A 20,327-nucleotide genomic window follows, 5' to 3' on the forward strand; every position below is an offset into this window, starting at 1 on the left:
CATCAGCCTCTTTCACCTTCCTCCACTGAACAGACTCCAAAGGCTTTAGAGATTATGGAAGGTCAGACCACACTCTCTGGAAGGGCATTCCCTCTGGGAGCCTCATACTGCTTCTAAACCACAGATTACAGTGGGGCCCACAGCAGCCTGTTGTGCAGACAGACTGGTGTTCACACAACCTAACTCCTGCTTCATGCAATGCCAGCACTTTCCCAGTGTGCTTTTGATCCTGATGGAACTACCTCCCAGCCTCAGGCAGCCACACTCACACTGGGGCACTGTCTTCTTCATCTCCTCCCGAATGGTCCTCTCCAGACGGTTGCACACAGCTGTGGACAGGGACTGGGAGAGCTGCTGGGACAGGTGCTCCTGGACCTGCCCGTTGCGCTGCTGCCCTTCCATCAGCACCCGGTCCAGTCTTCTCTCTAAGGAGAATTTGGGTTAAGGAGCACAACAACAGATTTCCTGTCTACCCACAACACTCCTATCCACAGAGATGGACAGCAGCCTCACCTCCAGAGGCTCAGTGAGAGCAAATGTGCAGCTCTGGTGAAAGAGTGGTCTCATAAGATTACTGCTGTGTTCCTGAAACACAGCTCTTAAACAACTGACCAGGGTGAGAAAAGAGTTTTGGAAGGCAAGACAGGAAAGTCAAACAGCTAAAGTAAGTTGGACAGTACTGTTTCCTACTACGGTTAACTTGGCTGCCCCATTAGCAGCTCAGCCCCAGCCAGCCACTCACTCACTCCTCTGCAGCAGGATGGGGGATAGAACTGGCAGGGTAAAAGTGAGCAAGCTCATGGGTTGAGGTAAAGACAGTCTAAGAGGTAAAGCAAACACTGCATGTGCCAACCAAACAAAATAAGGAATTAATTTACTACTTCCCATCAGTGAGCAGGTGTTCAGCCACTCCCAGGAAAGCAGGGCTCCCTCATGCCTAATGGTGGCTGGGAAGGACAAACACCATCAATCCAAGCGTCCCCTCTTCCTCCTCCTTTCCCCCAGCCTTTACTGCTGAGCACAGCATCACACAGTGTGGGGCACCCCTTTGGTCACTGGGGATCAGCTCTCCTGGCTCTGTCTCTTCCCAGCTTTTGGCCACCCCCAGACTTTGCAGTGTGAGAAACAGAGAGAGCCTTGACAGGGCTTAGAAAAAGCAAAACCGGCAAAAATATCAGTATGTTATCAGCATTGTTTTGGTCACAAATTCAAAACATAACACACATGAGGGGCTGTGAAGAAAATTAACTCCATCTGAGCCAAACCCAGGACACCAGAAACCATCAAGTCCAATATCCATAAACAGTAAGTTGGTAAAAATGTTTCTATGGGATGGAATTAGTGGATGTAAATGATACAGTGATGGGAGCAAATCCAGGCTTCAGGCTACTTATACCTCATGAAGTAAGCAACCTCTCTGAAGGAGTCAACACACAAACACATCTTAAACAAACTAACACCTCAAACTCCAACAAAACAAGCAATGAAATGACAATTCATCTGCTGACAAAATTTAATCCATACATAAAGTTGTGGAGAAAGGAAAAATTATTCTAATATTACCATATAGCTCTGGACACTGAAATTCAGTAGAAAAGTATCTAAATTACCTGTGAATACCAGACTGATGGTCAAAAATGGAAAATCTGAGACTAATTAATAGAGAAAGCTATTGTCATAGAAGTTAAGAGTGGTTTCACACATGAGATAGGCTGGAGCTACTCTGTTTGGGGAACATAACCAAATTCAGTACAGCAAATGTACACAGGAACCAATGGCTCATAATACAATACAAATAATTGGATATCAGGTTTGAAAGCAGCAAAAGAAAATACTTCTCAGACAACACATAAGGGACCTGTAGACCACTATATGAATAAATGTAGACAAACAAGATAATTTTATATCCAGCTATGCAGTATGGCAGCCAGATGTTGTTTCTGGTCTAAGTACTGACTTGTCTTGAGGAGGAAAGGAAGGAAAGCATCAGCCCATAAGTACTCTTGTGCAACTGGCCACTGCCTGAGGTGGGACAATGTACCCAGTGCACCTCTGGTCTACACCAGCACTGCAGCACCTATGGCTTAATGGGTAACTAAGACCTGGTGGCACAGAGAAAGTGTCAGTTCTTCTCTGGTCTATTTCTGAGTTTCCTGCCCTGAGAAAAGGGCCTGAGGGGAACTGAATAGTTATACTGCAGCCAGGCAATTGTACTGCACCTACAGCCCCACGCTCCTTGACCTTTCTGAGCCTTCCTCACACCTCTAGTCTGCCTTGCAGCCTTCCACTCAACACTTGCAAACAAGGATACGCTCCTGCTCCTGCTGGGAGTCGATCACCCTCTCCATGTGGCCCATGAGGGAGCTCTGGATGGCATCGAGGTGATCTGTGAGTCTCTGCAGCAGCTCCATCTGGTTCTGCCGCAGCTCAGAGAGCTCCCGCTGTTGGCTCCTCAGCATGCACATCACCTCATCCTGGAACTCTGCTGTCACCTACATGTGGACAGGACAAGCATTCATTTCTAACAGGACTGGAGGTCAGCTGAGTTTCTGCCCAGTATGGAGCCAACCCCTGTGCCTGGAAGTGAAGTGTAACACACAATGCAGCAAACAGGACCAGTTTAATGCCTGCTCCTGAGAACTGTTGTGCCAAGGAATAAACTGATAAAACAAGGTTCCTGCATGGAATTAATAAATGGCTGCTTAGAATATCAACTGTTTAGATACAACACACCCTTCACTTTTGGCCAGGTACTGAGAGTGTTGGTGCCTACAAATGTAAACAATGGCCGCAAACACTCACAAAAGAGTTGTGCAATCAGTACATAAGGGGGCTTCTTTAGAGCACTTTTTCAGATCTTTCATTTATTTGAGAACACCAAACAACTGGATAAGTATGAATTTACATATGTTGTCTCCTTCACCTGTTGGAAATAGTTCAAGAAGTGTGAGGACCCACCCTTAAGGGGAAGGAACAAGGAGACACACCCATCAAGGTCATTCCCCCTGTGACCCTTTCCTTGACAGAACAGCTTATCTTGCTCAGGCAGAGGCAAGTATGAGAAAGAAATCATCAGTATGGAGGGCACAGAGCTCCTTCTCTGCTGCATGTCAGCACTGGGCAATTCCAAGCCCAAGTGCAGCCCCATCTCAACCTGCTAGGGCATGACCCATGATACTTCAAGGAACTGGGATGAACTTTCTCTTAGGTCTTCCCTAGTAAGCATCATGAAGAGCAGCTCTGACTCACCTGGTTGTTAGATGATCTTGGTGACTGGTTTATATCCCTGGAAATAAACAGAGAAAGAGTAGTAACCCAGTTATGTCATTTAACTCCTCTTATTATCCAAGTCTTCTGCCAAAACAAATCACAGGTTTTATGGTTGCTTTAGATTTTACACTCCAACTCGTAACTCCAGCTTGCCTTGTGTAACATGGAGAATGATGGGAAGGTGATGAAATCCCAGTCCTTACAGCACTACTACACTATCATTTGCACTGTTCACAGACCCTGAAATTCCTTACAGACTGGTCCCTTTGCAGGCAAGAGACCTGAACCAAGTGTTAATGAGGACTGTTACAAAGTGCACTCTACACTGGTTTTTCAGTTCTGTCCAAATTCAAAGCCAGGGGAGACCCAAACAAAAACCAAGTAGTCATTTGTTAAAATTTAGAATGAATAAGCACAAATCATCTAGTGTGATTCCAGCTCTCAAGGTGAAGAAACTAGTGATGCACTCCAGCTCGTACAGAAGAATAACGAAAAACCCTGAACTGATCCATTAATATTGCATGTCTCTATCAAAGTCACAGATCAGTAAAGAAAAGTAAACACTTTTACTTCCCAGACAGTATCCACTCAGCAACTTCAAAAGGACTGAAACAGAAAAAGTGAAAGTCATTTCAGAGGCCAAGAACTTCCAGGTGTCTCTGTGCAGGACCACAAACAGAATTAAATGCTATAGCTCATCTTTGTTGTGATCTGCACAGCCAGAGATCCAAACCATGGAGCAATAGGAACACAAGAAGAGGAGGGAGCCCCATGCAGAAGCTCTGCTGTTCTCCTCACACAGATTGGTCTAATGTGCCATGGGCAGACATTTCCAGTCACCAATTTTCACTCACAGGATATTGATACAGGCATATTTAGAAACACACAGAAGCAGCAAGCAGGTAACAAAGGACAGATATTGCTGAACAAGGGCACTGTGCCACTGTTCAGGAGCCAATTAAAAATGGAGGCCACTGTGACACTCACAGTTCCAATGAAGCCTTCACTGAAACCAGTGAAAGGGCTCAGTGTCCCCTCATAATGTGTAATTTGCCTCCCATACATTGCTCCCAAGCTCAGGCTGTATTTTGGATTTTGAGTCCTAGCAGGAGATAGTGCAGAACTATTCCCACGCCTGAGTGCCAGTCAGTATCTGAGCAACCAGCAATGCCTTCTGTGGGGCTCCTGCCCTTTGCAAAGGGCTGGGAGCACTTGGCTGCTGCCTCAGAGCCCAGTGGCTGCAAGAGGTCGTGGCCCTGGCCAGCTGGTCCCGCAGCCTCGGCGCCCTGGCAAGCCCAGCGTACCCGTCATCCTTCTTGGCCTTGCGCTTCAGCTTTGGGGAAGCCCGGGGGGATGCCTTGACCTTCCAGTCCTTCACAGGCAGCCTCTGCGCAGATGCTTTGGCACCAAATCCACCTGACGTAGAAGCCAAGCTTGCAACTTCATCATCATGGTCACTGTGAAGCAACAGCAGGGGAGAGGACATCACTCACAACACTGGCTGGGTCAGCCTTCACTGCGGGGCTGGATTCACACAGCTCTTCATCCACTCATGGCCACAGCCAGCTACAGACACCCCCACTTAACCTTGCACAGCCACCTCTACAGAGCTCACAACAGGCTGCTGTGCTTTGATCCAGGTCTGCTCAGGCTGAGGAGGGTCCCTGCCCTAGAGACAGCAGAGCCCAGGCAGTGAGGCTGAACAATGCCTGTTTAGCTGCAAAAACTGGCACACGAGCCCCAGCATGGCCCAGCAGGGAACCCAAGCACAGCACATCCCTACAGCTTTACAGACAGCAAGCATGGACACAGAACTCATTGCAAAAACAGAGGAGGATCAGGTGAGCCTAAGACATTGTGATCCTCAGTACCTTGGAGACTTTCCCCTGCTGACCAGCTTCCAAAACAGGCTGCACGTTTCAGTCTGAATTTACGTGTGGACAGTGGACAGCCCTCAGCTGTCAAACAGGGCTGAGCTTGTCAGGCACACAGAATGTGCCCACAGAACTTCAGGGGCACTTATAAGGGAGCAAAGATGTCAGAAGCAAGAAACTTACTCCTGAGATAACCTTGCTACCTTATATAAAGGCACAATATTTGGAAACTGATCCCTTAAAAGGTTTTTACTGGTAATTAAACCAAGCTTGGTCCATGCTTTTAGAGGCAGCACAATCAAATCTTTCCCTACAGAGAATAAACTGGAGAGGGCCCAGAGGCCAATCTTGAGATGAGCTGAAGTCATCAGAACATAAGGGAAGCTGGGCTGCAAACCCATATTAAGTCAGAAGACAAAGCAGAGACATTCACCCCACACGTGAAGGCTGGCTGGGGACAGAGGCACAAATGCAGCCTGAGCTGAGTCCATGCAAGGTGAGAGAGGGGCTGAGCACTCTGGTACCTTTGTTCTGCACTGGCATCCTGGCTGTCATGCTGCAGAAGGTGGTAGCTGTGTCGATGGTAGGAAGAGCTCTTGTGCTTTTCTTCAACCTCATCCCTTGGGCTAGAGGGGGAAAAAAAGAAAATACCATCACAAAAGTCTCTTTCAGTTTGGATAGTCACTATCTCCATGTCTCATGAGAGATCCTGATGTAAAGTCTGTAATAAAAATCAACCCCACACTGATCCCACAGATCCAGGAAGAGGCAGGTGTTGTGCAGAGGCACTAAGCACTTGAACTTGTCCATGTGCTTTTCTGGGGCCTCAAAAGGGGAGAAGCAGCTCAGCTGTGCTTGAAGTATTAACCAAGAACTATCTCCCAACAGACATTCATACAAGAGAGGTAAGCCACTACTCAAACCTGGCAGCACACCATACATCCATGGATAGCATCACCTTGGGTTTGTTTCTCCTCACTTAATATTGATCACTGAAGCAAAAATCATCAGTGCTTCTTAGTTCCTTAAAGTATCTGAGGAAGTGTGTGGATTTGATGGGTCAGCTCTAACAGACAGAATTGTAACAATGGATCCAGTCTGAGTATCACAATGATTTTGAGAGCAAACTGCATGTGCTTCTAGGCTGTCAACTAGGTGTGCCTGAATGCAGCTTGCAGGAAGGACTTTACACAGAAGGGAGCACTTGTGAAATCTCTCACAGCCAGAGACAGCTGATCTGGTATTCTGATGTAAAACATCTGGAAGGATTCAAAGACAGAGTGGGATTGAGGGGAGTTGCAAAGTCCTACACAAGTATTTTATCAAGTTCATATTATGAGTAAAAGAAAAAAAACACAGTCTTACTGCCCTCCTAGAGCCATCAGATGGGATTGTTTCCTGAAACATCCCCAGGAGGTACAAGGTGAGGCCTTTCTTTGCAATTCTGATGAATGAATAGTCCAGGATTATCTGAGGGACAACCCTGACCCTCTCAGCCTTCTAGTCCTGCTGAAAAGGAAGGTGTTTGCAGGTTCACATGGTGCATGTAGCCCCGGCCTAAGTGGTCTCCAGATATGCTGGATGCATCTCGCTGTTCTCATCCTACTACAGGACAGGGACACTAATTCTGTGATGAAACCCAGCACTGCTCCAGCATAACAGGTTGCTCCTTCTAAGCAGCCTAAGTGATGCTGCACCATCCTTCATTCCTGCTCCACTGCCATTGATTTTCTCACTGCTGAAGTACTGTATGTATTTATAACACTACCTGCATAGAGCCAGTCCTAGAAGAGATACATACAAGCAAACCTGTCTGCTACTTTGCAAATTGATTCAATAAAAGCCTGCATCACCAGGGGCAGAACGTAGCTTGTACTGGTTTGATTTCCAGAGCACACAAAAAGAAATCTCAAGTCTCCACGTGAACATGAAGGCCAACAAAGTAGACTTTTCACCTTCTTAACAGAGACCATTTACGCTGCAAAGGGTATCAGAGAGCAAAATTGGATAGAGGTGGCCTAGGAAGTTCAGGATACAGCACACAGGAAGGCTGACTCATCGGATCCTTCAAGGGAAAGAGGGATGAAGAACTTCTCTGGATTAATCACAGCATAAGAGCTTTTCACCAAGCTGCCAATTTGGCAAGTGCTAGCAAATTGCCCTGGGCCAGACAAACCCAAGGGATTACCTGTCTGCCATGCTGTTCCTGGTTTCCCGGGTTATGTCAGGAGCTGCTGGCCATGGCTGACTCACAACACTGTCAGAGGATGCATTTTCCTGAGTTAAAGCAGTCTCCAGTAACGATGGAGCGTTCAGTCTGTTCACCTCCACTGGAGGCATGTCCAAAGAGTGGTGGCTGTGCTCGGAGTTGTGGCGGTTCCTGGGAGACAGCAGGTGCAAGGCAGAGGCAGCTGAGGCCATACTGTCTGCGTGGTGCCCGGGCTCCAGCACCTCCCCCGGGAGCCCGGCCGGAGCCGCCGCAAAGCTGCGCTGCAGGGTCTCGGAAGCAATCTCTGGGATATCCTGGGACATGGCAGTGGAAGCAGAGGAAATGACATCTGGAGAGCGCTCACGGGTGGGAGAAGCCTGGGGCACCACCAAGGGCTCCACTTCCTGCAGTTCCAGTGCTAGAGAGGAGTTTCCTGGTGCGACCTAAAAACAAAAATCAAACAGGAGCCTTTAGGATAATGTGGAGACACTCCAAGAACCCCTGGTGTCTTACAGTAACTCTGGAAATAGCCTGCTGTATCCTTTCCTCATGTGATTCCCTGGCTCCCACTCCATCAGATGGAAAATAGTCCCAGCACTTGTAGTGGACTCTCAGCTGGGCTAACAATACACTTAAGTCAATGATAGTTTGAACTTCCTTTCAAAAGAAAATGTAACACTAATTCTATCTCCTTGCTCTGCTCCAGACTCCCTCCTCTTTGAAGGAGAACATTAGTTTTAATATTGAACATCTCCTGGACTGAAAACTTGTTTCAATTTCAAGCTTTGGTCATGATCTGATTTACACTGGAATTTAAAATTTAGGGATAGGAAATAATGATTTCACACTCATCAGACCAACAAGCAGGTACGAGTCTTTCCAGGTAGCACTGTGTCTGCGTCTCTTAACACAAAGGCTGACCACAGCCACCCACTGGGACAGTGACAGCACAAGCTACAGCTGTCTCTTTATTGCTGTATCTATAGCTGCACTGCAGCTATCTATAGCTGTATCTCTCTTTCAGAGACACACTGTTCTACATATGGACAAATTCCATCAACGTGGCCGAGTAAACTGGACTGCACATCTGTGCCAGCAGCTGTGTTCTCCAAAGGGCACACACTGTCCCTGCTAACATCCAAATAAGTGTAATTTCATAGAATCCTAGAAAGGTTTGGGTTGGAAAGGACCTTAAAGCTCATCTTGTTCCAACCTCCCTGCCATGGGCAGGGACACCTTCCACTAGACCAGTTTGCACGAAGCCCCATCCAATCAGGCCTTAAACACTTCCAGGGATGGGGCATCCACAACTTAAGGCCAGTGCCTTATTACCCCCTGAAAAAATAATTTCCTCCTAACATCTAACCTAAACGTCCACTTTTTTTTTTTTTTTAAGTTTAAAATCATTCTCCCATGCCCTGTCCCTGTCTCCTCATCTAAAAAGTCACTCTTTAAGCACTTAAATGCCACTCTGCCCCTCAGAGCCTTTTGTTCTCCAGGCTGAGCAATTTCAGCTTGTAGAGGCCCATACAGAGGTTCCTTGGCCCATCAGAAGGAAGGGAGAAGCATTTGGAGCCTTACTGGAACAGGTGCCTTTGGTGTTAGCTTGTCAGGGAGGCCTGGGATAAGAACAGAGTGACTCCTAGGACTGGTCTGGAGACTGCTGCTGCTGCTGCTCAGCGTGAGGCTGGTGTCCAGCTGCATCTTGGGGCTCACAGTCAAGTCTTCTGAAGCTCTGCAGAAACAGACACCAGCAAATCAAGCAGCCCAAAGAAATGACTGATCTGTATCAAACACTCAAGGTGAGGAGGTGGGGTACAAAGGTCAGTGGAGGAGCCCTTGCTCTTTTCACCATGGTAACTACTCCCTGTCAATGAGCACCTGCATGTCCTAGTCTCCATACAGCCCAGAGAGATAATAGGTGGAAACAGCAACAACAAAAAAGGGCATTGCAATCTTTTAGAATTTGAGGGGCCAGTGAGAGACGGGACCAACTGTATCTCCAGTAGACACTGTATAGAGCACAGGGAGAAATAAGACACTATTATATAGGTCTCCCTCCTTTTCCCAACCCCCAGAAGGGAAGTTCTCTCCTGTTATGCAGCCAAACTCACTGTCACACTGTTAAGATTTTCCTACCAGTCCAAATTCTCTCCCTGTCCTTGGTGGCTGCAGAGTTCTCTTACCTGTAAACAACAAGGGCCCTTTGGGAAAAGCATGGAGAGCAACAAAACTGAGCTGTAATAACAGAATTCCTATGAGGCACACATAAAACACTCTTGTTGGCCCCTAGATGAAACAGACATGCTCCAAGCTGCAATAGGGATGCAAACAGCTGCCTATACAGGGATGTTGGGACTCAGGCCAGTTTCTAACTCCGGTTACAATCTCCTCTCCTGCAAGACATGCTACAGCTCTCTGCTATCCCAAAGGCCTGTGCCAGCTCAGCTGCAGATGCATTATTTAACTCGTGCTATTTACCTGGGCAGAGAGGTATCTGTGACAGAAGCGCTGCTCATGGCTGTGACTGCAGTCAGGGAACTGACACTGCTGCCCGGAGAGACAGCGATCTGTAAGGAAACACACGGCAGTCAGGCTGGCACAGAGGGCAACAACACAACTCAACCTCACAAAGAAAGACTCCTACAGAGTCTTTGGTGAAGAGGGAATAGAAAACACTCCCACAGATTGGGTTTTTCTGCTAAGGTGCTCAGGTGCTGGTCAAAGGCAAGTCCCAAAACATCCTCATCATATATCTGCTTTTATTGGGGAACTGCTGAGGCTCCAGAGTGACCTGACCAGTGAGGATGCAGAGGGCTTATGGCAGAGAGTGGGGTACTCCACTGAGGTCTCACATGTCTGAACAGTCCCTACCTGCCTACATTCCCACAGGACCCCATCAGACAGGATGTACAAAGGTGGCATATTTTCTTCTATTACAGTTAGATCACATCCCCAAACTTGTGTAAACCAGTAAGAGCAGTCTCCCAGCTCAAATACAGTTATTTAGCAAACACGTATTTCTACAAAATACACCTACATCAGTGGTTTGGCAGTTAAACACAGCACTTACAGCACAAGCTTAGGCCAGTTTAGCATTTTAGATGTGCCAACAGGTCTCTGCTCAGTCTGGTTACATGCAGAGTTTACTGTGTGCTCTGCATTCAGCTAGCAGAGCTTCTTACAGTCATTACAGCTGGAAAGCGTGTCCAGAAGTACCAAAATCCACCCCCATCCCTTGCATCACCATAACAGTGCTGATCTCTGATTACCTGTTGAAGAGAAGTACTTGGTGTCATGAATGCATCTGGAGTCATCAGCTTGGGTTTGGCATCACTGGAGAGAGAAAGGAAGTCTGCTGGCACGGGCAGATCAGCGATCCGCCGCAGGTCTGGCTGGGAGCCGTGCACAGACTCCTTTTCAGATCCCAGCCCTTCCGTGTTCAGATCAGCCATGTGGTCTGGAAAAGCTTCAAGGGAGAGACACAAATCAGTTTGGAACTTCCCTCCAAAACGAAAGCTCTCATTCCATGAAGCATAAACTTATGCCATGCTTGATTACAAAAAGAGCAAGCAAAAACCCTGCAACATCCCAGTCAAAGCTTAGAGCAAAGCAAATCCTGTGTTATGCTTTCTCTTTGTATGCCAGACTGGATTTTATCAGGCTTTGATAATAAAATGTCCAAGCTTTTTTTCTTCCTTAAAAGCAAGGCCAGCTGAACTGTCACATCCCAGAATGGTGAATGAGCTGAAAGAGCTCATCACAGACAGCCCAGCCCCCTCTACTCCCACAGCTCTGCTGTCACTGATCTCTTCCACCTGACAAGAGACAAACTTCAAGTTTCTTTCACAAGTGCCAAATCACCCGGGAAGGTGAACTCAAGCATGCACAAAGCATTAGCACTCCTGGTCTAACACATCCCAAACTCCATACTCACAACCAGGGTCTAACCAGCTTCCTGCTTCACTGCATATTCAGAACCCTTTATGCAATGACACCACTGCAGTACAAAGAGACAACGAAAACCCTCCTGCTCTCCCCATCAATAACTTTTAAAGGCCCAGCAACACTGAAGACCAATTTAAGACACATGCTCACCAAATTCTTCATGAGAGCCATGGGCAGGCATGGAAGCACTTGTGTCAGGGCTATGAAGAGGTTGGAACCTGATCTGCACATCCTGTAGGGCCCTAGAAAGAAACAAGCATCTCTGAACAGCTTAAGAACCACCAAGAGAAGACTTAAGGCATCATTAAGGCTCAGAAGATTTCTCTTCACTGAACTAATTCCCTTGGAAAATGCTTCAGTGTTTTCTGCCTGTCACAGAAGCAACAGAAGCTGATCCTCAGTGAGCTGTGTCACCCAGTTCTGCCACCCAGGATATTAGAGGCGTTTCCCAGCACTTGTGTGTGAGCACAACTCTTAAATCACTCATGGCCATGGAAATTCAAGCTTGTCACACCATTCAGGGCTACCTCCTGGTAAGGCCAGACACACCACAGTCATAAATTTCTATGGGGCCAAGTAGCTTTTGTTATGAGCAAAAGAATTTAACTTAAATTTCTACAGGTTAGTGCAGGGTTAAGACAAACACAGAAAATTGTACACACATACTCACTTGGTGTGAACACAGAAGAGTTTTATCAGCACACCTGCTGCTGATTCAACAGCCCCAGAGCCCTGAGCACCTTCTGGAAGGGAAACAAAGGTAAAATATGAAGTTGCATGGAAGCTACACACAAAGTACTACAAACACATCACAGCAGGATGAACTGACAGCAAAGAACCAGCACGACAGAGATTCTCTGTATCAGTGATCTGGATGAGGGGATTAAGAGCACTCTCAGTAAGTTTGCCGACAACTCCACAGAATCACAAAATATCCTGAGCTGGAAAGGATCCATGAGGATCAAGTCCAACCCCTGACCCTGCACAGAACAACGCAAGAATCCCTGCATGTGCCTGGAAGAATTGTCCAAATGCTTCTTGAACGCAGACAGGCCCAGTGCTATAACCACTGCCCCAGGGCACCTATTCATGTGCACAACCCCCCTCTGGATGAAAAATTTTTCCTGATATCCAACAAAAACCTCCACTGACTCAGCTTTGTGCCATTTCCTTGAGCACTGTCACTGGTCATGAAAATCAGTGCCTGCCCCTTGTGAGGATGCTGGAAGACTGCAATGAGGTTTTCCCTCAGTCTCCTCCAGGCCGAACACACCAAGTGACCTCAGCCACTCTCCACACAGCTTCCTCTTCACCATCCTCATGGCCCTCTTTTGGACACTCTCTAACAGCTTAGTGTCTTTTTTATATTGTGGTGACCTAAACTACACATGGGACTCAAGGCCACACCACTGAAGAGCAGAGCAAGACAATCCCTTCCCTTGACTGGCTGAGGATGCTGTGCACATTAGGCTGGAGTGTTCATGTGTTGGAAGGGAGGAAGGACCTACAGAGGGATCTGGACAGGCTGGATTGATGGGCTGAGGCCAGTTGTGTGAGGTTCAACACGGCCAAGTGCCAGGTCCTATGTCTGGGCCACAACAACCCCCTGCAGCACCATGGGCTGAGCAGAATGGCTGCAAAGCTGCTCAGTGGGAAAGGGCCTGTGGGTGCTGGTTGAGAGCAGCTAAAAATGAGCAGTGTGTGTGCCAAGGTGGTCAAGAAGGCCACTGGTATCCTGGCCTGTTTCAGCAACAATGTGACTAGCAGGACCAGGGCAGTGACTAGGCCACACCTTGAATCCTGTGTTCCAATCCTTGATAGCCCAGCTTAAGCCTGGTGAAGAAATTTTTCCTAACGTGCAATCTCAACCTCATTGGGCGCAACCTGAGGCTGTTTCCTATTGTGTTGCTATTTGGGAGAAGTGACCAGCCTTTCACAATAAAGTCAGAACCAGCCAGGAAAGAAATCCTGATCACACAGCAGTCAAATTTTGTCACCTACCTACACTCAAGCTGTCATTTTCCTCTTCTGCTGGGAGCACCTCGGTGTGCCTTAGCCGGCAGCGGCTCACGGCCTGGATGCCAAAGCTCAGCACGGGGTGGGTAAGGAGGAACTCTGAGATGGAACTGAAGTAAGCCTTGCCCTCCTCTTGGTTCTGCATCAACTCCATCACATACAAGACCTGGAAATGGTAAAGCAGAGCTTTCAGAGCAGACCATGCACATGTTCGGGGACTACAGAGCTGAGCATCCAAACCAGATTTGGAACAAGGGAAACAACGTGAGGAATAAAGCCTGAATCTTGAAATTTGACATGGAACATTCAAGGGCAACACAAGCACCACACTCTTAAGCCAGTCAAAGTTCAAGAACTAAATCCTACCATGCCAGACACAAGTATCTCCAAATGAGAGTTTTACAAAAGGTGAGAAATAATCCTTAAGGCTCCTCAGGATTACTCAGCTGAACTGCTACCCTTTTTCATCTAACAGTGAAATTGCTGAGTCAACTTCTGCATTTTTATCTGCTACCATGCAAATCCCAGACCTAGGCAGCAGAACCAGTCACACACAAGGCCAATTTTGCTTCAGGCACCATTTCCCACAGGGAGCGACAAAATGAACGACTTACTTTTCTCTGCACATCACTCAGTATCAGATATTCAGCGGAGAGGTCCAGGCAGACTTTCAGGCTGGGAAGAATAGTCATGGAGCTGAAGATGTCAGGAGAAAAGCTACATATACAAATAAGAGGGAGAGGGTGCAGACAGAAAGGTAGATTAGCCCAACCAGCATGATTGCTATGAAACTGCACTAATTACCAAAACTCTAACAGAACCCTAAGGAGTTTACAGCCCTATTACAGTGCAACCACCCACTAGAACACAAACTCCTTTGCTGAAATCAATGCTGACATCAGCTAAGAAAGCAGCTGGGAGATGGCACAACAGGATCAAGTTATGGATTCTGAACATTGAAATGGAAGGTGACACTTAGTCATTACTCAACATGTTCCACATTCATAGGAGTACAAGAGTCAATGCTACAGATTTAAAACCAAAAATTCACCAAATCAAAATAACCCTTCCGGAAGTTTTGGACCCTCTGAGTTGTGAGGTGGAAAAAGCAGCACTCAGCTCTATGTAATTTCTTCTCATTTAAAGAGGGAAAATCCAAAGTGGCCTTAAGCATGTTTGTGGTGAGAGAGGCCATGATCCACCATCAGGAAAAAATAAAATTAGGGAACCTAAGCTGAGTCAAAGGATGGAAAGCACAATTTCAATTTCTGGACTTAGATGGCTCAACATTTAAGCCTTGGATAATTTCTTAAGTTTTATCAACACAGCAGCTCCTCATAATTTAAACAGAAAAAGCACTAATAAGAAAATATCTTAGATGGGTTATTGAATATCTAAAATTTCTAGAGAAGAAAACACTCAAGGTGTGTAGTTTTGTTGTGCAATCTCCCCTCATGCTACAGCTATGTCTATGCTTTACAGAACAAGGCAAAGAGAACAGATCTTGGTACACAAATAATAAAAGCTTGATCTGACATCTGCCACAGCTGAGAGCTTCCAATGAGAGGTCAGAATGGCAAAGGAGTAGAATCCATTGGACATCAAGGATCACCTTTGCAAATTCAGTACCTGTAAATCCCACCCTTCAGGGGCATCCACCAACACGTACCGAACCGTCTGCAAACAGGTCCAAGACACCGTGCACCACATCTTCAGCTCTCTGTTCTGATCAGCTCCTGTGATGAGGAACCTCCAGAAGGGAACTCTGTAGGCACAACAGATACAAATTCTCTTAAAGATCGGTCCTTCCCAGAAAAGCTCCTCACAAGCTGCCCATGGCTGATTTTGCCCAACCATGGCTTAAAGTTCCCAGAAAATTTCTGCTCTGAGGCAGACTAAACCACTACATCTCTCAGAAACCTTAAGGCCACAACTGAAAAAACAATAACAATAAAAGCTGTATTTTCAGCAAAGGGAAGTTGAAATTTGGAGGACTAACAGGCCATTTAAGACTGACCATACCACACACCTGAGAGGACTCCTCAATTTAGAATTCTCATTACTTTAGTGTAATTGGCACTATGATTAAGGTCACTTCAGGTTGTGCTTCAGAGTCTTATTTATTTCTCCATCACTAGAAAACTAAGGACTTGTTCCTTCTACAGAGCCCAAATTTAAAAGTATTATTCAGTTACAAGGAACTTTCAAGGCAAGGCAAAGCTAAAAAACAATGCTGAACTTTAATACTTCAAGGACAGGACTGGGGACTTACTCTGGGTCTTGTTTTTTATGGTTGTCACAAAAGAGCAGGCAGGAAAGAGGTCTACCATCATGGGGTTTCCACTCATGAAGACATCTAGGAATAAATCAGAGAAAACATCCAAGTGTGAAGGGAGTGGTAAATGAGGAGGGTGCTGACACTGAACACACAACTCCTTGTCCAGAAGCCACAAAGCATTACTGACTTGTAGCTCTCCTTACACAGAATAAGGAGGTCACACAGGCAAATATGGTTACCAATAAAAAAATAAAATCCCATGCTGCCATTTGGTCAGGTGTCTTAACAAAAATACAATGCAAAAAGAAGTCAACATTGAGAAGAACAGCTCAGAGCAGCTTCCTGCATTTACATGGACAGTGCAATAGAGTTTGACTACAGATTGTGCAAAGCACAGAACTCCTGTTTCCATACACAACTCTCTGCTTTTTCCATAAGCCTGTGATTTTCAGTGGTGCAATTCTTCAGCAACAAATTACAAACACTTATGCTGTATACTTATAATGTTCTGAGAATGACCATCACAGATAATTCTGTATCAAGGAAATTCTCCCAGAGAAAATGCTGCTCTCTGTTCCAAGATTCTTCATTTTCCAATTCTCCAGTTACCTTGGCTCATCTTGTCCCTCAATATAGATCTGCCAGAATTTTACAAAACCATCATGGCTTGCTGTGGCCAATACAGTTCCATCTGGAGAAAGTGCTCCCTCGCTCAGGCACTACATAGAGGGAGGAAAAGAGACACAGAAGAATAATTTTATAGCTTTTCTTACTTTACAAGAAGAAAGAGCTCTATCTTCAAGCAAGAATTTGACCAACAATCTGATAGTAGAGAAGGCCAGAGTGATTTCTAACAGAAACTGGCAGCTTCTAACATTTAGCCTTTTAACCCTTCACAGAACAATTGACTGGCACCCTTTTTCTTGGTAATAATAAAGCACCCCCTTTTCCAGACAGCAAATTCAAGTACAATGGATTCTGCTGCCACTGCTCTTACGGTTATTCATGTTATGAATAGAACTCATTTTGGTTTGGGCTCTTCTCAATTTTCACACTCATAATTGCCTAAACTGTTTTTTTAACAGCCAACTGTCCTAAGACCTGCAGCTCCTAAGACGCCATAACCCAAAGAACCCAGGTTTGTACCGTGCTGTGGCCTTTCACCACAATGAAACCTTCTTTGATATCAGGCACTTCCACTGGCCAGGAGCTGTTGTTGGTTCGGATGATGTCCAAATCCCACACCTCTGCCTGGAGAACAAACACGAAGGCACACAGGTTTATTTTTATAACCATTGGTTTGATCCACAGAACTTCCTAGATCCTTATCGTATGGCCTGACACACCAGCCCAATGGCAAGTGTGTGATATACACCTTCCCATTTCCACACAATTTGGCCATTCAATGCTTTCCTGGCACTGTACATAACAGAGGGAATTGCTCTTGGCATTTGTAGCTGCTGCCCACCAAACCCCTCCCTTGGGTACTGGCTCAGCCTGAACAGACAAGTGATGTCTCTGTTTCAAGTGGTCCTTGGTATCTGATGGTGAGCAGAAGTTCCCTTTCCATCCTCCTGAGGCCCAGAGAATGATCTCTCCCGGGAAGAGAGGAATCCAACATCTTACATGGACCAGACAGGAGCCTTTACAACTTCATTGCAAACTCAGCTCTTTCGTCCATTAAATTCTCTCCATCTAATGATAAATTCAGGCAACGTTTCCAAAGCAGTTTCCTTACCCTGTCCTCATGCAACAACGCCAAGGTCTGACTTCCCTCCTCGCCACTCTCCTCGTTGTCGTCGGGGATGAAGGGGCACCAGATGATTCTCCGGAAGGTGTTCAGGGGGGTATTGTCAGGTCGCCTGATGTTAACCAAGATCTCCTCTCTGATCACCAGGGTTAAGAAATGTAACGTTCTGGCTCTGCTACTACTGCCCAGCAATAACCTGTTCAGGCTTGGTCTGCTGTTTTAATACTGTTAAACCTCAAGGGGTTTTGGGCCATTGATTCAAAAAGAAAGCAAGTAAAGGGATTCTGCCGAGAAGGTAGCCAAGCTAGAATTTCAACACTGACAGAAGAGCTTCAGCTTACAAAAGTTTATAGGTTCTCACAATTTTCTCTTGCAGGCTGCAGTGACAGGATAAGCACAACAGGGGCACACAGCCACATCTGAATGTGCAATCCATCAGACAGCTAATGATTAGATGATTTCTTAGCATTGCAACACTACCAGAGAAATACAGAAGAGTTACCATACTGCCCATAGCAGAGTGCTTGAGTGCACCACTACAAATCAGGGCTTCAACAACTACCACAACCTTTGCTCCAGTTGCTTTTGAAATGATGGTGCACAATTAAAATTAAAAAGCTACACTCTGAGGTGACACACCACACACGTTTCCCAGAAGCACTGAGCAATCACTCCTAGCAATTAAAAGGAAAATATTTAGGGTAATGAACACTGAAAATAAATTTCAGGGCCACTAAAAGGATGACAAGTTTGGAAGGAAGATAGTGAGTGGATGAGACATATTACATCCTCTTCCCCAGAGAAGTAACTGAGGAAAAAAGGTAGAACCAGACAAGACAAACCTCTGTCACACACTTGAGGTGACACTGTCCAGCTGGTGCAGACTGACACTTCTCACTGTCTACGTTACCTGGCCAGGAGCACCAAGGTGCTCCTAGGATTTCAAGCAATGCAATATCAAGTAATGATGGTGCTGAATGTAGGTAAAAGTTGACAGATCTGATACTCTGGAAGGGGCATAACTATTGATCTTCCCCCTGCAAGCTGCCATTCTGCAAGGGCCACAAAATTAAAGAGTAATGTTGGGGTTGCATTCACATCTAATCACTCCACAGAGACTGGTAGGAGGTGCATTTGGACAAGATACTGGATTTTATCTTTATCCATGGCCAGGCGCCAGACAAAAAGGTTGCCAGCCTCGTCCAGGCAGGCCAGCTGGTTGGAGTTGAGGTGAGCAAAGGCCAGGTCTGCCACGCCTCCTGTGAATCCCTTCAGCAAGGTCCGCTCAGCAGTGCTGACACTCAACACCCGCACCATGGCAGAGCCATTGGTGGCAGCTGTGAGACAGACAGAGGGAAAAGTCACCATTTATGTCTGTGGTTTCTCTGCATAATTCTCATAAACTTCCCATAACTCTCATAAACTTCTCGTAATTCCCACGATTATCCTCATTAAATGCTGCAATTAAGTGACAGGTCTAAACATTCATCCCGAGCTTGCCACATTTCCAAGGCTGACCTCCAGTCACAGTGAATTAATTTTATTAGCAATTTAATTTTCAGTTACTGAAGAAAAGGAGTCACTGAGAGGCAGATAGCTCAGATACACATTCTGTAAGGGGAAGCAGAAGGCATGAACATTCACCCTGCAAAAAGCACTGCTTTTTGGCTTGCATGACTGAAAAGATGCTTCAGGACGTGTGCACACTGAGCAAAATTTCCAGCTTCCCCTTTTCAGACAGACACCAACCACTACAAAGCAGGCAGTCTTACAGAGATCATAGTGCTTCCACTTCCTGATGCCCATGCCAGCCCTAGCAAACCACTCAGCTTCCCAGTGTTACTACACCCAAGCTTTAAAAATATTTTTAAAAGGGTGAGACATCCTTAAGCTGCTCTAAAATAACCTCAGCTAGGAAAAAAACACAAGAACAGAGTAGCAAATTTCATAAAAGACTAGATAAACTGGTGTGAGAACTAAGAACAAAGAGACACAGACACTCTGTGTTTCTATGAGAGCAGAAAGAGACACTGTAGATAACTAAGTGTTCATTTCACAGAACTCTTAAAGTTGGAAAACACCTTTAAGATCATCGGGTCCAACCAGCACAACCCTCATGTTCACCACTACACCATGTCCTCAAGTGCCATATCTATGTGTTTTTTGAACACTTCCAGGAATGGTGACTTCACCACTTCCATGGGCAGGGCAGTTCCAGTATTTTAGAATCCATTCAATGAAATTTTTTTTTCCTACCATCTAATTTAAACCTTCCCTGACACAACTTGAGACTGTTTCCTCTCACCCTGCCACTTTCTTTCCCATATGCTGTGAAACAATCTTTCCCTGTGTTGTTCTGCTTTCCTCTCTCTATTGCAAAAGACACTGCATCTGCATTGCTCTTTGGATCCTCAAAATTTAGCCTTAAACTCAAGTCTAAATTAATGCAAACAAATCCATCACAAACACTTATCTGCTCAAATTACCATGGGGCTGTTTCTGTGCTTAACTACAAAGCAGTTTGTTTGCTCCAGAAATATTTAGAGGAGGAATCTGAACATCAGCTCTCCAGTAAAATCAGTGTAGTCCTTCAACTTTTCCTACATCCCCACTGAGTCCTTCTCTTTTGTTTCTAATTCTTCCACATAACAAACTCTTCTCTCCACTATTGGTCCCTCTACAACAGCACTCTGCTCTGAGTATTGCAAGGTATGTTTCAATTACTGCCACTTATGTTGTTCTGATGCAAACTCTGCCTTTCTTAATGATACACAGAGCAAAAGAATATAAATCACATCCAAGCCAAGAAGATAACTCACCTCTAATGGCATAAGCCAGGTAAGAGTTTGAAACAGCTATCAGATTGCCATAATAGTATTTCTGCTCCCAGTCATATCTAGCAACAGGCTGTATTGTCACCTGTTCAGCAGAAAGAAAACAAAACATGAGAAATGTCTGGAATTATCCTTTCCATCTTTGTGG

At 45.8% G+C, this 20,327-nt stretch overlaps 1 protein-coding gene across 1 annotated transcript in view; it reads right to left on the minus strand.

Annotated features, from left to right (window-relative positions):
- Window positions 1–20,327, minus strand: part of EDC4 (enhancer of mRNA decapping 4) — a 33,082-nt gene that overhangs the window by 6,877 nt on the left and 5,878 nt on the right. Inside the window, exons 4-23 of the mRNA XM_030282137.4 lie at window positions 20,165–20,264; window positions 18,493–18,682; window positions 17,334–17,481; window positions 16,742–16,846; window positions 16,205–16,314; window positions 15,590–15,673; window positions 14,987–15,082; window positions 13,932–14,034; window positions 13,303–13,483; window positions 11,972–12,044; window positions 11,452–11,543; window positions 10,626–10,822; window positions 9,835–9,923; window positions 8,935–9,088; window positions 7,333–7,796; window positions 5,669–5,770; window positions 4,575–4,727; window positions 3,250–3,286; window positions 2,312–2,492; window positions 270–425 (exon numbers count right to left, since the gene is read on the minus strand). Of these exons, the coding sequence (XP_030137997.4) occupies window positions 270–425; window positions 2,312–2,492; window positions 3,250–3,286; window positions 4,575–4,727; window positions 5,669–5,770; window positions 7,333–7,796; window positions 8,935–9,088; window positions 9,835–9,923; window positions 10,626–10,822; window positions 11,452–11,543; window positions 11,972–12,044; window positions 13,303–13,483; window positions 13,932–14,034; window positions 14,987–15,082; window positions 15,590–15,673; window positions 16,205–16,314; window positions 16,742–16,846; window positions 17,334–17,481; window positions 18,493–18,682; window positions 20,165–20,264 (2,815 nt within the window). The remainder of the gene's footprint in view (window positions 1–269; window positions 426–2,311; window positions 2,493–3,249; window positions 3,287–4,574; window positions 4,728–5,668; window positions 5,771–7,332; window positions 7,797–8,934; window positions 9,089–9,834; window positions 9,924–10,625; window positions 10,823–11,451; window positions 11,544–11,971; window positions 12,045–13,302; window positions 13,484–13,931; window positions 14,035–14,986; window positions 15,083–15,589; window positions 15,674–16,204; window positions 16,315–16,741; window positions 16,847–17,333; window positions 17,482–18,492; window positions 18,683–20,164; window positions 20,265–20,327) is intronic.

The sequence above is a fragment of the Taeniopygia guttata genome, chromosome 11, assembly GCF_048771995.1.
Source record: "Taeniopygia guttata chromosome 11, bTaeGut7.mat, whole genome shotgun sequence".
Lineage (NCBI taxonomy): Eukaryota > Metazoa > Chordata > Aves > Passeriformes > Estrildidae > Taeniopygia > Taeniopygia guttata.